The sequence below is a fragment of the Embiotoca jacksoni genome, unplaced genomic scaffold (genome assembly GCF_022577435.1).
Source record: "Embiotoca jacksoni isolate LCO1_2020_lvr unplaced genomic scaffold, fEmbJac1.0.p SCAF_3, whole genome shotgun sequence".
NCBI lineage: Eukaryota > Metazoa > Chordata > Actinopteri > Embiotocidae > Embiotoca > Embiotoca jacksoni.
In genome coordinates, this window is record NW_027185381.1 from 13,359,398 (window position 1) to 13,371,199 (window position 11,802).

The 11,802-nt window shown below is 41.1% G+C and overlaps 3 protein-coding genes and 6 non-coding genes across 9 annotated transcripts; 8 read left to right on the forward strand and 1 right to left on the reverse strand.

Annotated features, from left to right (window-relative positions):
* Positions 1-88: 88 nt before the first annotated feature.
* Positions 89-5,902, reverse strand: zwilch (zwilch kinetochore protein). Its single transcript, XM_069162778.1, has 18 exons — positions 5,853-5,902; positions 5,640-5,682; positions 5,459-5,551; positions 4,811-4,947; positions 4,528-4,718; positions 4,322-4,401; positions 4,092-4,247; positions 3,880-3,951; positions 3,697-3,790; positions 3,554-3,606; positions 3,346-3,448; positions 3,176-3,255; positions 2,913-3,069; positions 2,738-2,766; positions 2,520-2,656; positions 2,277-2,372; positions 1,226-1,341; positions 89-1,125 (listed from the first exon to the last, which is right to left on the reverse strand). Exons 1-18 carry the CDS (start codon positions 5,900-5,902, stop codon positions 1,037-1,039), a joined length of 1,776 nt encoding a protein of 591 aa, XP_069018879.1. The 3' UTR covers positions 89-1,036.
* Positions 5,903-6,484: 582 nt separating this feature from the next.
* rpl4 (ribosomal protein L4) lies at positions 6,485-10,088 on the forward strand. Its single transcript, XM_069161955.1, has 10 exons — positions 6,485-6,579; positions 7,185-7,356; positions 7,508-7,614; positions 7,854-7,992; positions 8,327-8,451; positions 8,862-8,991; positions 9,132-9,288; positions 9,488-9,571; positions 9,752-9,872; positions 9,966-10,088. Exons 1-10 carry the CDS (start codon positions 6,577-6,579, stop codon positions 10,035-10,037), a joined length of 1,110 nt encoding a protein of 369 aa, XP_069018056.1. The 5' UTR covers positions 6,485-6,576; the 3' UTR covers positions 10,038-10,088.
* Positions 7,698-7,796, forward strand: LOC138206815 (small nucleolar RNA SNORD16). Its single transcript, XR_011178969.1, has one exon. It is a non-coding gene; the product is annotated as a small nucleolar RNA SNORD16 (small nucleolar RNA).
* LOC138206814 (small nucleolar RNA SNORD16) lies at positions 8,144-8,243 on the forward strand. The gene has a single exon (XR_011178968.1). It is a non-coding gene; the product is annotated as a small nucleolar RNA SNORD16 (small nucleolar RNA).
* LOC138206811 (small nucleolar RNA SNORD18) lies at positions 9,340-9,410 on the forward strand. Its single transcript, XR_011178965.1, has one exon. It is a non-coding gene; the product is annotated as a small nucleolar RNA SNORD18 (small nucleolar RNA).
* On the forward strand, positions 9,615-9,681 carry LOC138206809 (small nucleolar RNA SNORD18). The gene has a single exon (XR_011178963.1). It is a non-coding gene; the product is annotated as a small nucleolar RNA SNORD18 (small nucleolar RNA).
* A 725-nt stretch (positions 10,089-10,813) lies between the features above and the next one.
* Positions 10,814-11,781, forward strand: LOC138205956 (large ribosomal subunit protein uL4-like; the record flags this gene model as incomplete). The annotated part of the gene is made up of 4 exons (XM_069162343.1): positions 10,814-10,983; positions 11,184-11,267; positions 11,448-11,568; positions 11,659-11,781. Coding segments are annotated over 4 exons (447 nt in total), but the record flags the coding sequence as incomplete, so codon positions are not given.
* Positions 11,036-11,106, forward strand: LOC138206813 (small nucleolar RNA SNORD18). The gene has a single exon (XR_011178967.1). It is a non-coding gene; the product is annotated as a small nucleolar RNA SNORD18 (small nucleolar RNA).
* Positions 11,311-11,377, forward strand: LOC138206810 (small nucleolar RNA SNORD18). The gene has a single exon (XR_011178964.1). It is a non-coding gene; the product is annotated as a small nucleolar RNA SNORD18 (small nucleolar RNA).
* Positions 11,782-11,802: the final 21 nt, after the last annotated feature.

Genomic DNA, 11,802 nt, shown 5'->3' on the forward strand with positions numbered 1-11,802 from the left:
CACACAAACATAAACACACAACCCGTGCACACATACACGCACACATTTTGTAAGTGCATCATTTCTTTAATGGATTATGTGTGAACATAAATACATTATTTGAACTGAATTCAAAGATAACTACTGATTTCAACAATTTGATGTGCCTACAGTGTTTGCTGTAAAATCATTGGTTTAGCCTATAATAATGAATTTAGTAGCAGACACTGAAACTGTGTGGCTACCCCGGCAATATGTTAGACTTTCTTATTAAAATGCTGATGTGGAATATTGCCATTGCAAACAGCTAAAACTTTACTTTGTGTTTTCATTTGGATAATATTGAGTTGTTTGGCACAAAATGTCTTCAAAATTTCTTTCAACTGCTTTCTTAAGTAGCTAATGTGATAAATAAAGATGTGGTAAGGAAATCCAAACATATGCAAGGGACTGAAATGTGTTCACTCAAAACATTTTAACAAGAATATAATATATTACACCTATACTGTGAGAATTTTACATATAAATGAATGTCCGTTACATTCAAGGCCCTGCCAAACGAGTTCACACGATGATGATGATGATGAAATCACCAGATAAATCTCTCAGCGTAGAGTTGTTAAATCTGGTGTCTGGTGAGACATCCCCGCACTGGCTGGATGAATACATACTGGGCATGTTCTATGGGCAGAGCATGCGTACTAGAAACTGCCGAGTTGGCCAACCTCAGGTTTAGGACCAAATGGATCAAACTCTAATGGTGACACGAGTCATTTTGTGGGGCTGTGACGCTCAAAACAATTCATCCACCTTTTCACAGACACAACAATAGCAACGAAGTAGGCTAGAGCGCAGCCTATGATGTAAGCAAATGTCAACAAGGTTTTATATAATTACTTTCACTGGCAGAAGAGGGAGACAAAAGCAGCTTCAACAGAAAACCACAGTGGTCACTGTAGGGTTTTGGCTTGTTTACCTTGTATTTAAAAAAACAAAATACGTGAATTGCTTATGAAAATATCAAATATGACAACACCTCGTTGGTCCCTTTGTAAGTTCATGCAAAGTTGACGAGGCTGCAGCACACCATGGCGGAGAAGAAAGCAGGATCTTCACTGTCACCGTTCACCGTTTCATTTGGGTAATCTAAAAAAAACAAAAAACAATTAAAGAAACATATTATTTGTACTTTACTTTACCCAGGTTTTTTACTATTTGTATATTTGAAGCAGTGCAGAAAGATCACCTGTTTCAAAGATCACGTGATCAACCAGTGGTCTTTCACTGAGCTGGTAGGATGTCCTGACCTCACGAGGACCATGGCCACTGGACACCTCAACCCCCCACATTATGGGATGCTCTCTGTGCAACACACACACACACAAAGATGATATTCAATGACAACAGCAAATACAGTTGGCATCAAAAGTTTTAAGGCCCTTTAAGTCCTTGGAACTCTTGTGTTAAACCACTGCCTTTTTTGGTCTAATGAAAGGATTCTTTCTCTTTGTGTTTGTGACAGCCTCTTTACCTGTTTCCCAAAAGATAATCTGCATTGTGCAACAATACATACTAGTCTTACATACTAGTAATTCAATAATAAGCAATATTAGAAAAGGGTTGAAGAATCATGATACAACTGTACCACAAATAAAATCGTCAAACTCAAGACAGATTACATGAAACATTTTCATCATCAATGTGATTATTTCACTCATATAAATCTAACTTATTAAAAGAATTCATTCATCCAAAAATGTTTAGTGTATACACACCATTGTGTACTCAAAAAGGTTGAATATATTTGAATGCAAATCTGAACACAACAGGGCGGCACTAATTCTTGTTGTGAGTACACTGAAAAACCCACTGAGAAGATTGGTGGGTCTGAATCACTTCTGCCATATTTGGAAGACGGCACAGATATGTGACCATGTTAGAAAACCGTGTGACACACAGTTCCTCACAATACTGAGCACAACAAACCTCATGGGCACAACGGAGTACATCTTCTGTCAAATGACTTAATGTGAGGTGCAAACTATTGCAAATGTGCATTTTTTGAAAACACAAAAACCCAGTGGATTTGATTTCTCAAGTAAAATCACATTTTAGTGGGGAGAGGTGAAATCCAATCATAAATGCTTTATCTTCGGCTTCATCCATTTCATACGTCTTGGCTTGAACACTTTACAAGTTTGTGTTCAAACATGAACAGAAGGACAAATATCTCCGTTTCACTTGCACTTTTTCTTTGGACATAATGAATCGGACGCACGACAGGCTGCATTCCTTACTTCTGGTAGAAATGGCTGATCAGGGCAGGTTTGATCTGCAGTTTGAATTCATGCTCCTCATCATAGGGGGATGTTTTGTAGTGCTGCAAACAGGATCTATGACAAAGGAAAAGACAAAAATATATCAAATTATCTACTTCACTGTCAGCTTGAGGAGGGAGAATTTCACACACACACACACACACACACACACACACACACACACACACACACACACACACACAAAATATTATTATGTTTTACTGTGTGAGAAGGAAGAGCCGGTCGTAAGGCAAACCCAGGAATGTACTGCAGGTCACAATTATTTCCAGCAGATGGTGCAGCTTTCTGAGTCGGGTCACTTGCTCCTGCAGATCAACCTCAGTGCTCAGGTAATAACACTGTGGAGCAAATTACTCAAACTCAGCACTTTGTTGACAGATATTTGAAAATATTAGCCAATTAAATGGTGTTTGGCTTACCAAGTGGTTTAGAGTTGTCAACTGTTCACCTGTGAATCAAACAAACAAAGATTGCAAATAGTTTAACGTCCAGGGAAAATTCTGGCTTGATTGATATGGGGTCATGCGTTACACTACAACACAAACATAATCATGTGTAACAGGCAGCGCTTCAGAGGAATCATTAAAAGGTTACCAATAAGGTAGTTAATATAATCTTTTCTCATCTTGTCCAGACCCATTTCGAGCAGCATGTTGACAGGGGTGACACCTGTCAGAGACACGTGATCGATCTGCTGGTGGTAGGACTGCAGAATGAGCTTGCTGAGGGAGCTGCTGCTGTCTCTGTGAATCTGGGGGAAGTGAAGCAAAACGAAAAAAAAAATACCCATCACATTCACAAACATCCATTCTTTTGTCTGCAATAAACACATTTTTAGAAGCTGCATCATTTCATACCCAGGGTTTGATGTCACCGAGCCGTAGAGCTTCAGTGACCAACTTCAGACAGTCTCCAATGTCCTGATATGAAGTAATGCCTGTAAAAGAGAGAAAAATGGTTGCCACTGTCTGTTTTTCCACACTAAATGAAATGAATTCTAGTTTCCTTGATGGAGAAAATGACTTACTTTTTCTCATCCGAACCCACAGCTGCTCCACAAAATCCAAATCGCCTCTTTCCAAAAAAGAGTTGAAAATGGCAGTGTCTGTCTCAGGGTTCAGCTTTGTTGTCTTTTAGAAAAGACAGAGAAAAACGGATGAAGACCCAAGAAACCTACGTGTTTTCTGAAATTAATGCATTTGTGAAAAGGCTGGTGCTTTTATTACTATCAATACCTCAGCTGTTTTTGCAGCGTGATCACGTAGCGTTTGTGGAGACTTGTGAAGCTCTGACAGAAGAATAAAAAGGCACATTCATTTTGAACTACCTGACGGTATTGGATCATCTTCAAGGAGTTTTGATGTAACAATGCACATACCTTTGAGGTAAGCCTTGGTCAGATTTACAGCTGACATGCTTTCCAATGGTTCCATCCATTCAGTCTCACCAGTTTTCAAACCATCAGCAAGAGTCTGAAATAACAGGAATCTGATATATTTAGTTATTTCTTTGAGTATTAATTGTCACCGACAGTCGTCTCAGATTACAGTGAAACACTAACCTGAAGAAACTCTAGCTCTCTGTATATCTCAAACATTGGACTCCTCATGTCTCCGCTGGCAATTTTGATATTCTGCATGTGGAAAAAGTTTAAAAAGGTAAGCAAATCAGTTTTGGCAAAATCTACTTTTATTCTCAAAATTCACCTTAGACACATACAAAGTAATTATTTTATGGTAGAGGAGAATAATATTATAAATAATTGCTGCTCACGAGGGTTGCTGTAGAGGACAGGGGTGGGATCTCAAGGATACTCTCCACATGGCTCCATTTGAAATCCGCTGTCACGCTACTCTGTGACTCAATGGTGGTGTTTTCAACAACAGTGGAGCCAAACAAGTTGAATCTGGCACTGCCTTTAATCCCCGTCTGGAAGCATTGACAGATGTAAGTGAATGCACATTCTTCATACTTACTTTACAAGAAGATGCACGCTTACTTACCGAGGTTTGGTGATGCCTTTTTTTATGCTCTTGTTTCAGGTCCTCTAAGGTTATGAGGGATCTTTTGTCAACTGTTGAACCTAACAACATCGAGATTAGGGGAAAAGCCAAACTTACTCGAGAATCATTAATGAGCAAATATTTAGTGTACTTGTGACGTGTCAGGGACGGGTTCTTCAAAGCTGAATGAAACATTAGAGCCATACCTTTGCAGGTCACGGAGAACAATTTCACACCAGTTACTTTATTGCCCAAGCAGACCGTTTCAGCCCCAAACCAGGTTGTTCCAGCAGGATCCGACATGTCACATCGCACCCACAGAGGGTGTAAGGCAGGGGTGTTGTCCAAAGCTGACCCGCCGGCATTTTGAGCTAATGTGTACCAAGACAGCAACTGCCTATACAGAGAGAAACGCAGTGTTGTATTAGATACACAGCTAAGCATGTGCTTCATGTGGATAAAATGTTAACACTTCTCAGCATTAGTCACCTTGCTTTCGTGACTGGGAGTGGCTGCGGTCCCAGATCTGTGAGGGGCACTTTGGCACCATCATCAGAATCATCATCTCCAGCACAGTTTGATGTCTCAGTCATTTCTTCATCCTCTGGGTCACTGATTTTTGGAACCTATTGGAATCAAAACACGGTCCAGTCATCAGCCCGGAGACGCGACAAGCCAGTCAACTCAAAGTCAAAGCTGGTGCATAGTAATTCGGATTTATGCCAGTACGCTGAATGTTGTACTTACATATTCCCATTACATGACCGCAATAAGACTGTACAATAACTCACCTCTGGCAAAATCCATCACACAACAATAACACTGTTGTCTGTGTTCTTGGTTGTTTGTATATAATATATATAGATATATACTGTACTGCATATACTGTGCATTTTATATTTTATATTTAATATTTGTACTGCTATTTTATTGCTTTCTATTATTCTATTATTATCTTACTGCTTCCTGTATGCTGCTGCAGCGAAAAAAATTCCCCTCGGGGATGAATAAAGTAACTACCTAACCTAACCTAACTCTATCTGAATATGTATCTGAAGAACATTCACCAAGTCAGTATGTTTATATACGTGTGGAGCTCACAGACATCCTGTTTAATGAGTCGTTGACATTACTTACAGTTTTTTCACAGACGAAGACTGTTTGGTTGGCACAGTACATATTCACAGCAGAAACGGTGTCTCCTCTCAGCTTCGATATTTGGATGTCCTCCTGGAACCCAAATGATGTCATTAATATAACAAAGACAGACGGTGCATCTGAACTTGTGATTTGATAACTGTAGGGAAAGTAAATGTACCTCATATGCACACGAATTACTGCTTTCCTCATCTTGAAAAGATCTGGAACCAACAACACGACAGAGATGAAGCTCACTTTAGTGAGTTAAGTGTTTCTCAGTGATTGAAGCCACGAGATTAAAGACAGATAAATATTCTTCCTGCTCCACCATTAACTTGATGTTCGCTAAACGAGCGAGCGCCAAGTTAAGAGACGCTTTTCAAAAACTCACCGGAGCAAATTTAAAAACTCCTCGGCACTAGATATCACCTTTAGACCCATCGCTGGATTATGGTGCGGGTCTCCTGTTACAGGGCAAAGGACGTAGACAAACTATACCGAAGAACTTAAAGGAGTTTAACGTTAACAGACTAATTAAACTTTGGGTTTGGGCTGCTGTTGGTATTTTGACTGTCGCGCGCTCACTCCTACTGTGACGTCATCCCACGGCGCCATTCATTTATATGAAATAAATGAATTTATGTGAAATAAATGAATTATTAAAGACGAACGTGAACGAAAAGTGCACTCGCGCGTATAAAGGAAACACTTTTAAATAAATTAAATAATATTTAATTAAAAAAAAAAATGTTAAGAAAGAAAGTAGTCCGGTCTTTACGTAAATCCTGCGCCATCAAAGAGTAAAGAAATAGTCCCAGCTGCAGCAACAAACTTTAAAGTTTTTTTTTTTTTTTTTTTTTTAAGTAACGGGAATTTTAATTACACCTTTCAAATTGACTATCATTACATTTAATCGTGTTTTATTTTTTTTTTTTATCGCGCTCCCTTCTTCGAAGTTAAGAGCAGGAATTGTCTGAATGAAGTTATGGACGGAAGTGGTGCGCGTTGAGGCGGAAGCATAAATCGTTTCGGGTGAGTCGTCTCGTCCTTTTTCACTGTGGCCGCCACAACGTGAGGATCTTCGTTCCCGGCGAGCCGAAGACTTATTACCGAAAATGGTGAGGATTAACCGACATATCACTGTTAGGGTGTTATATTATACGTGAGGTTTTAATACCTTTGTCTGCACTTAACATATAAGTACGGAGTTGTTTTTTGTGTGTCTTTGAGAAGCCTGTTTTAATGAGTGAGTGAATGCTGCCCGGCTAGCAGAGCTAACACGAGGAGCCATTTTGCGCTCGCCCGAGTTACACGTGTGACTGTCGCTTCAGCGGCAGCTCAACATAACAGATGTCGTGTAATCTAATGGCCGCTGCGCTTTTGCTCACAGTGGACTTCAATTCTAACATGGGACTCTTATTTGCGTGTTTTTAATGAGGCCGCACTCGTTTGTAACGAAGGATCAAGTAGACGTAAAGACGGCCTTGCTAAGTCATGTTAGCATAAACGAGCTAAGCAAGGCCGAAAGCCGGAATTTTCGTGGTCGACTATTTCACGGGTAGTTTGGTAATGCCACGTAAACGTGAGCTGAAATAGTAGTTGTGACTTAGTCAGATGCGACGAGAGATTTCAAGGGGAATGAAAACTTAATACGTTCTCGTATCCAGTTCGTCGTTGTGTATTTCTCTGAAAATGTTATGTTCTTTCTGTCTTCCTTCCTCAGGCGTGTGCCCGACCTCTCATCTCGGTGTACTCCGAAAAAGGAGAGTCCTCAGGCAAAAATGTGGTCATGCCTGCCGTGTTCAAGGCCCCAATTCGCCCTGATGTTGTGAATTTTGTGCACACCAACATGCGCAAGAACAGCCGCCAGCCATATGCAGTCAGTGAACTGGCAGGTGAGTTGTGTATACCAGTCCTCAACTGGCATGTTGAGTTTGCTTTCATGATTTGAATAGCTTTTAAGGTAGTGATTTGAGTTTGTGGTCACGCATCCCATGTGTATGGTCTCCGATTTTCGGGTTTGTAATTGCGGGTGTTGTTTTCCAGGTCACCAGACCAGTGCCGAGTCCTGGGGCACAGGAAGAGCCGTGGCCCGTATCCCTCGTGTGAGAGGTGGTGGTACTCACCGCTCGGGCCAGGGTGCTTTTGGAAATGTATCTTTTTTTTGTGGGGGAATCAAAATTGGAAGATTTTATAAATTGTTTCCACCGGTCAAAGTTAACTTCATACGTAGTCTTGCTATGATGGTGTAATTTGCGTCTGACTCTGTGACCAGTGACGGAATGCCTACTGTCATATGCTGGCACAGATGGCTGATGACCATTGAGTCTGAGCAAGTTTTAACCACTTATGTTACTTCAGTCAATGTGAAACATCCTTGACTTTGGTCTAGATGTGTCGTGGTGGTCGCATGTTTGCCCCCACTAAGACCTGGCGCCGCTGGCACCGCAGGATCAACACACCCCAGAAACGCTATGCCATCTGCTCTGCCCTGGCTGCCTCTGCCATTCCTGCACTGGTGCTGTCCAAAGGTGAGGCCCCCCCCCCCCTTTTTTTTTTTTTCCTTTTTTTTTTTTTTTTAAGGACAAAAGTGGGTTTAAAAAGTCTTTTTTTTAGAAATGTATCATTAGGATAAAATATTTGTATAATTACCACACTTGTTTGACTGCCCGACATTTCACTTGCTATGATGGTGTAATTTGCGTCTGAACCTGTGAACAGTGACAGTTGCCTGCTGTCTCTAAGCTGTCACAGAGTATTGATGTATATTGATTTCTGAGCAAGCTCTGGTAACATTGTGTAACCTTGAAAAGTCACATCAAGAATGTGTGTAGATATGATTGACATGGCGGTCTTGTCTGTTAGGACACCGCATTGAGGAAATCCCTGAGGTCCCACTGGTGGTTGAAGACAAAGTTGAGGGATACAAGAAGACCAAGGAGGCAGTGCTCCTGCTGAAGAAGCTTAAAGCCTGGAACGACATCAAGAAGGTAAATTAAAGTGCACCCTCAAACTGGGCAAAATGTAAATTCTTGTTATTGTCCATTTTTTATGGGGATTAAAAGTGTAATTCGTTTTATGTAAATAGCCAAGTGTCACAATTTTGCCCTGTAAGCTTTACAGCGTACAATATTTTCTGTCTTTAGACCATGAAAACACTAAATGAGTTAAAGTGCTGACTTTAACTTGTGCAAGTTTGGTGTTTATTTTCATATTGTATGAAGATTATATGATTTGTAGTGGTTTTTATACACTGTTTCACTCACCCAAAAGATGTAAACCCAAAATATTATTGCCTGTGCTAAAAGCTTAAGTTTAGCATATTAGACATCTTGGGGTTGATGTTTTTTTTTTGTTTTTTTTTTTAATGGCATAATGCATTAACAAGTTCTGTTTTTAGGTCTACGCCTCTCAGCGCATGCGTGCTGGTAAGGGTAAAATGAGAAATCGCAGACGGATACAGCGCAGAGGGCCATGCATCGTCTACAACCAAGACGCCGGTTTAACCAAAGCCTTCAGAAATATCCCAGGTGAATTACCTGTGTAAATGTAGGATTCATTATTATGTGACGTAGATGGATATCAGGCCTTCAAATCCATCTCAATCCACTCAAGTTAAAGCTAATCCCCTGAACCTATCAATGTTAAATTATTGTGCTGTATTATGCAGGCATCACTCTGCAGAACGTGAACAAACTGAACCTCCTGCGGCTCGCTCCCGGTGGTCACGTTGGACGCTTCTGCATCTGGACCGAGAGTGCTTTCCGGAAGCTGGATGAGCTGTACGGCACCTGGCGTAAATCTGCCTCCCTGAAGATCGACTACAAGTGAGTAGTATTAAGGAGCATGTGCTCTGTAGAACAATGTGTTAATGTGCACCGCAGTGATGAGCTTCCACTTCATGGTCCGTGTTTTTGAACTATGTGATATTTATAGAAGTTCTGAGTTTGATCAAGACAAAGACTCAAGTTTCTGCTGTTGTGCGTTCATGCATGAGACTTTAATTCTTGCTGCTTCCCGTTTCAGCCTGCCAATGCACAAGATGACAAACACAGACCTGAGCAGGATCCTGAAGAGCGAGGTGATCCAGAAAGCGCTCCGTGCACCCAAGTAAGCACCTTTCATTGTAGTTCTTAAGCTTGTTTTAGCTCGTCTACTATGATGATTTCCACTTCAGGTCCGTGTTTCTGAACCCTGATAATAATGGAAGTTCTGAGATGCAGAAAGTTTATCATTAAAGCTACGGTTTAGCAGAAGTTCACATTATTAACGGTTATATTGTTATTACAGCAAGAAGATCAACCGCAGAGTGCTGAAGAAGAATCCTCTGAAGAACTTAAAGATAATGCTCAAGCTGAACCCCTACGCCAAGACAGCGAGACGTCATGCCATCCTCCAGCATGACCCTACGGTAAGAACCTTAACAGTTAAAGATGGGGGTAAAACATGCACACTTCATTGTTGATGATGATGATGACTTTCAGCTCTTGTTTGGTCTCCATAGATCAAGGCCAAGATGCTGAAACCCAAGAAGAGGCCTGGAAAGAAGGGAGCACCTGCCAAACCCAAGGCATAAATCTGTACATGCAGACTGCAGTTCAGTGATGAATAAATCAGTTGTTTCAGATGCTCGAGTCAGACCAGTCATTCAGACCTTTAATTCACAAGACAAATTTATTTCACATAAGCTCTAACAAAGATTGAAATTTTCCTTGGCATGTAGGGTTTGTACACGTAAAGATACAACTATTGAATGCACAACTTTTGAACCTAATTGCACACTCGATATAAACATACATTTTAACTACTAATACAAATCTGTCATTAGAGGACCTTGTGATATGGACTTTGTTGTAGACGACAGGACTCACATTGTGGTACTGTGGGTGGGCGTCATGGGCTGACTGAGTCCAATGGTGCTGCACAAGCCAGCCAGCAAAGTCAACCTCCTCTGCCTCAGACTGTTTGATAAAAGGATGCACCTGGAAAAAAAGGAAAGCTTAAGATGGTTACAGATGAATAATTTAGAAGATGCAATAACTGATACGTGTGAACTTACCATCAACTGTTTCAAGTCTGCTCTCTCTGCAGGATTCTTAATCAAACTGCAAAGGAAACAAACAGCTTAGAATGTGTAGTTTGCAAACACACCACTAGGTGGCAGATTGTGATACACAGGTGAGTTTTTCATGCCACTAAATTTGAACAAAACACATTTGTTACATACCATTTATTCACAAAGTCTTTGAATTCGGGATTAAATATCCCGGACAGATTTGGTGAAATGTGTCAAATTTCAGCCAGAGGCATTAGTATAATGTACAAGTCATCCGTTTGATCATTGTGTCATAATGTGTGAATGCAGTGGGCAAACTCGCCTCTTTAGACAAACTGAACCTCCTGCGGCTCGCTCCCGGTGGTCACGTTGGACGCTTCTGCATCTGGACCGAGAGTGCTTTCCGGAAGCTGGATGAGCTGTACGGCACCTGGCGTAAATCTGCCTCCCTGAAGATCGACTACAAGTGAGTAGTATTAAGGAGCATGTGCTCTGTAGAACAATGTGTTAATGTGCCACCGCAGTGATGAGCTTCCACTTCATGGTCCGTGTTTTTGAACTATGTGATATTTATAGAAGTTCTGAGTTTGATCAAGACAAAGACTCAAGTTTCTGCTGTTGTGCGTTCATGCATGAGACTTTAATTCTTGCTGCTTCCCGTTTCAGCCTGCCAATGCACAAGATGACAAACACAGACCTGAGCAGGATCCTGAAGAGCGAGGTGATCCAGAAAGTGCTCCGTGCACCCAAGTAAGCACCTTTCATTGTAGTTCTTAAGCTTGTTTTAGCTCGTCTACTATGATGATTTCCACTTCAGGTCCGTGTTTCTGAACCCTGATAATAATGGAAGTTCTGAGATGCAGAAAGTTTATCATTAAAGCTACGGTTTAGCAGAAGTTCACATTATTAACGGTTATATTGTTATTACAGCAAGAAGATCAACCGCAGAGTGCTGAAGAAGAATCCTCTGAAGAACTTAAAGATAATGCTCAAGCTGAACCCCTACGCCAAGACAGCGAGACGTCATGCCATCCTCCAGCATGACCCTACGGTAAGAACCTTAACAGTTAAAGATGGGGGTAAAACATGCACACTTCATTGTTGATGATGATGACTTTCAGCTCTCGTTTGGTCTCCATAGATCAAGGCCAAGATGCTGAAACCCAAGAAGAGGCCTGGAAAGAAGGGAGCACCTGCCAAACCCAAGGCATAAATCTGTACATGCAGACTGCAGTTCAGTGATGAATAAATCAGTTGTTTCAGATGCTCGAATCAGACCAGTCAT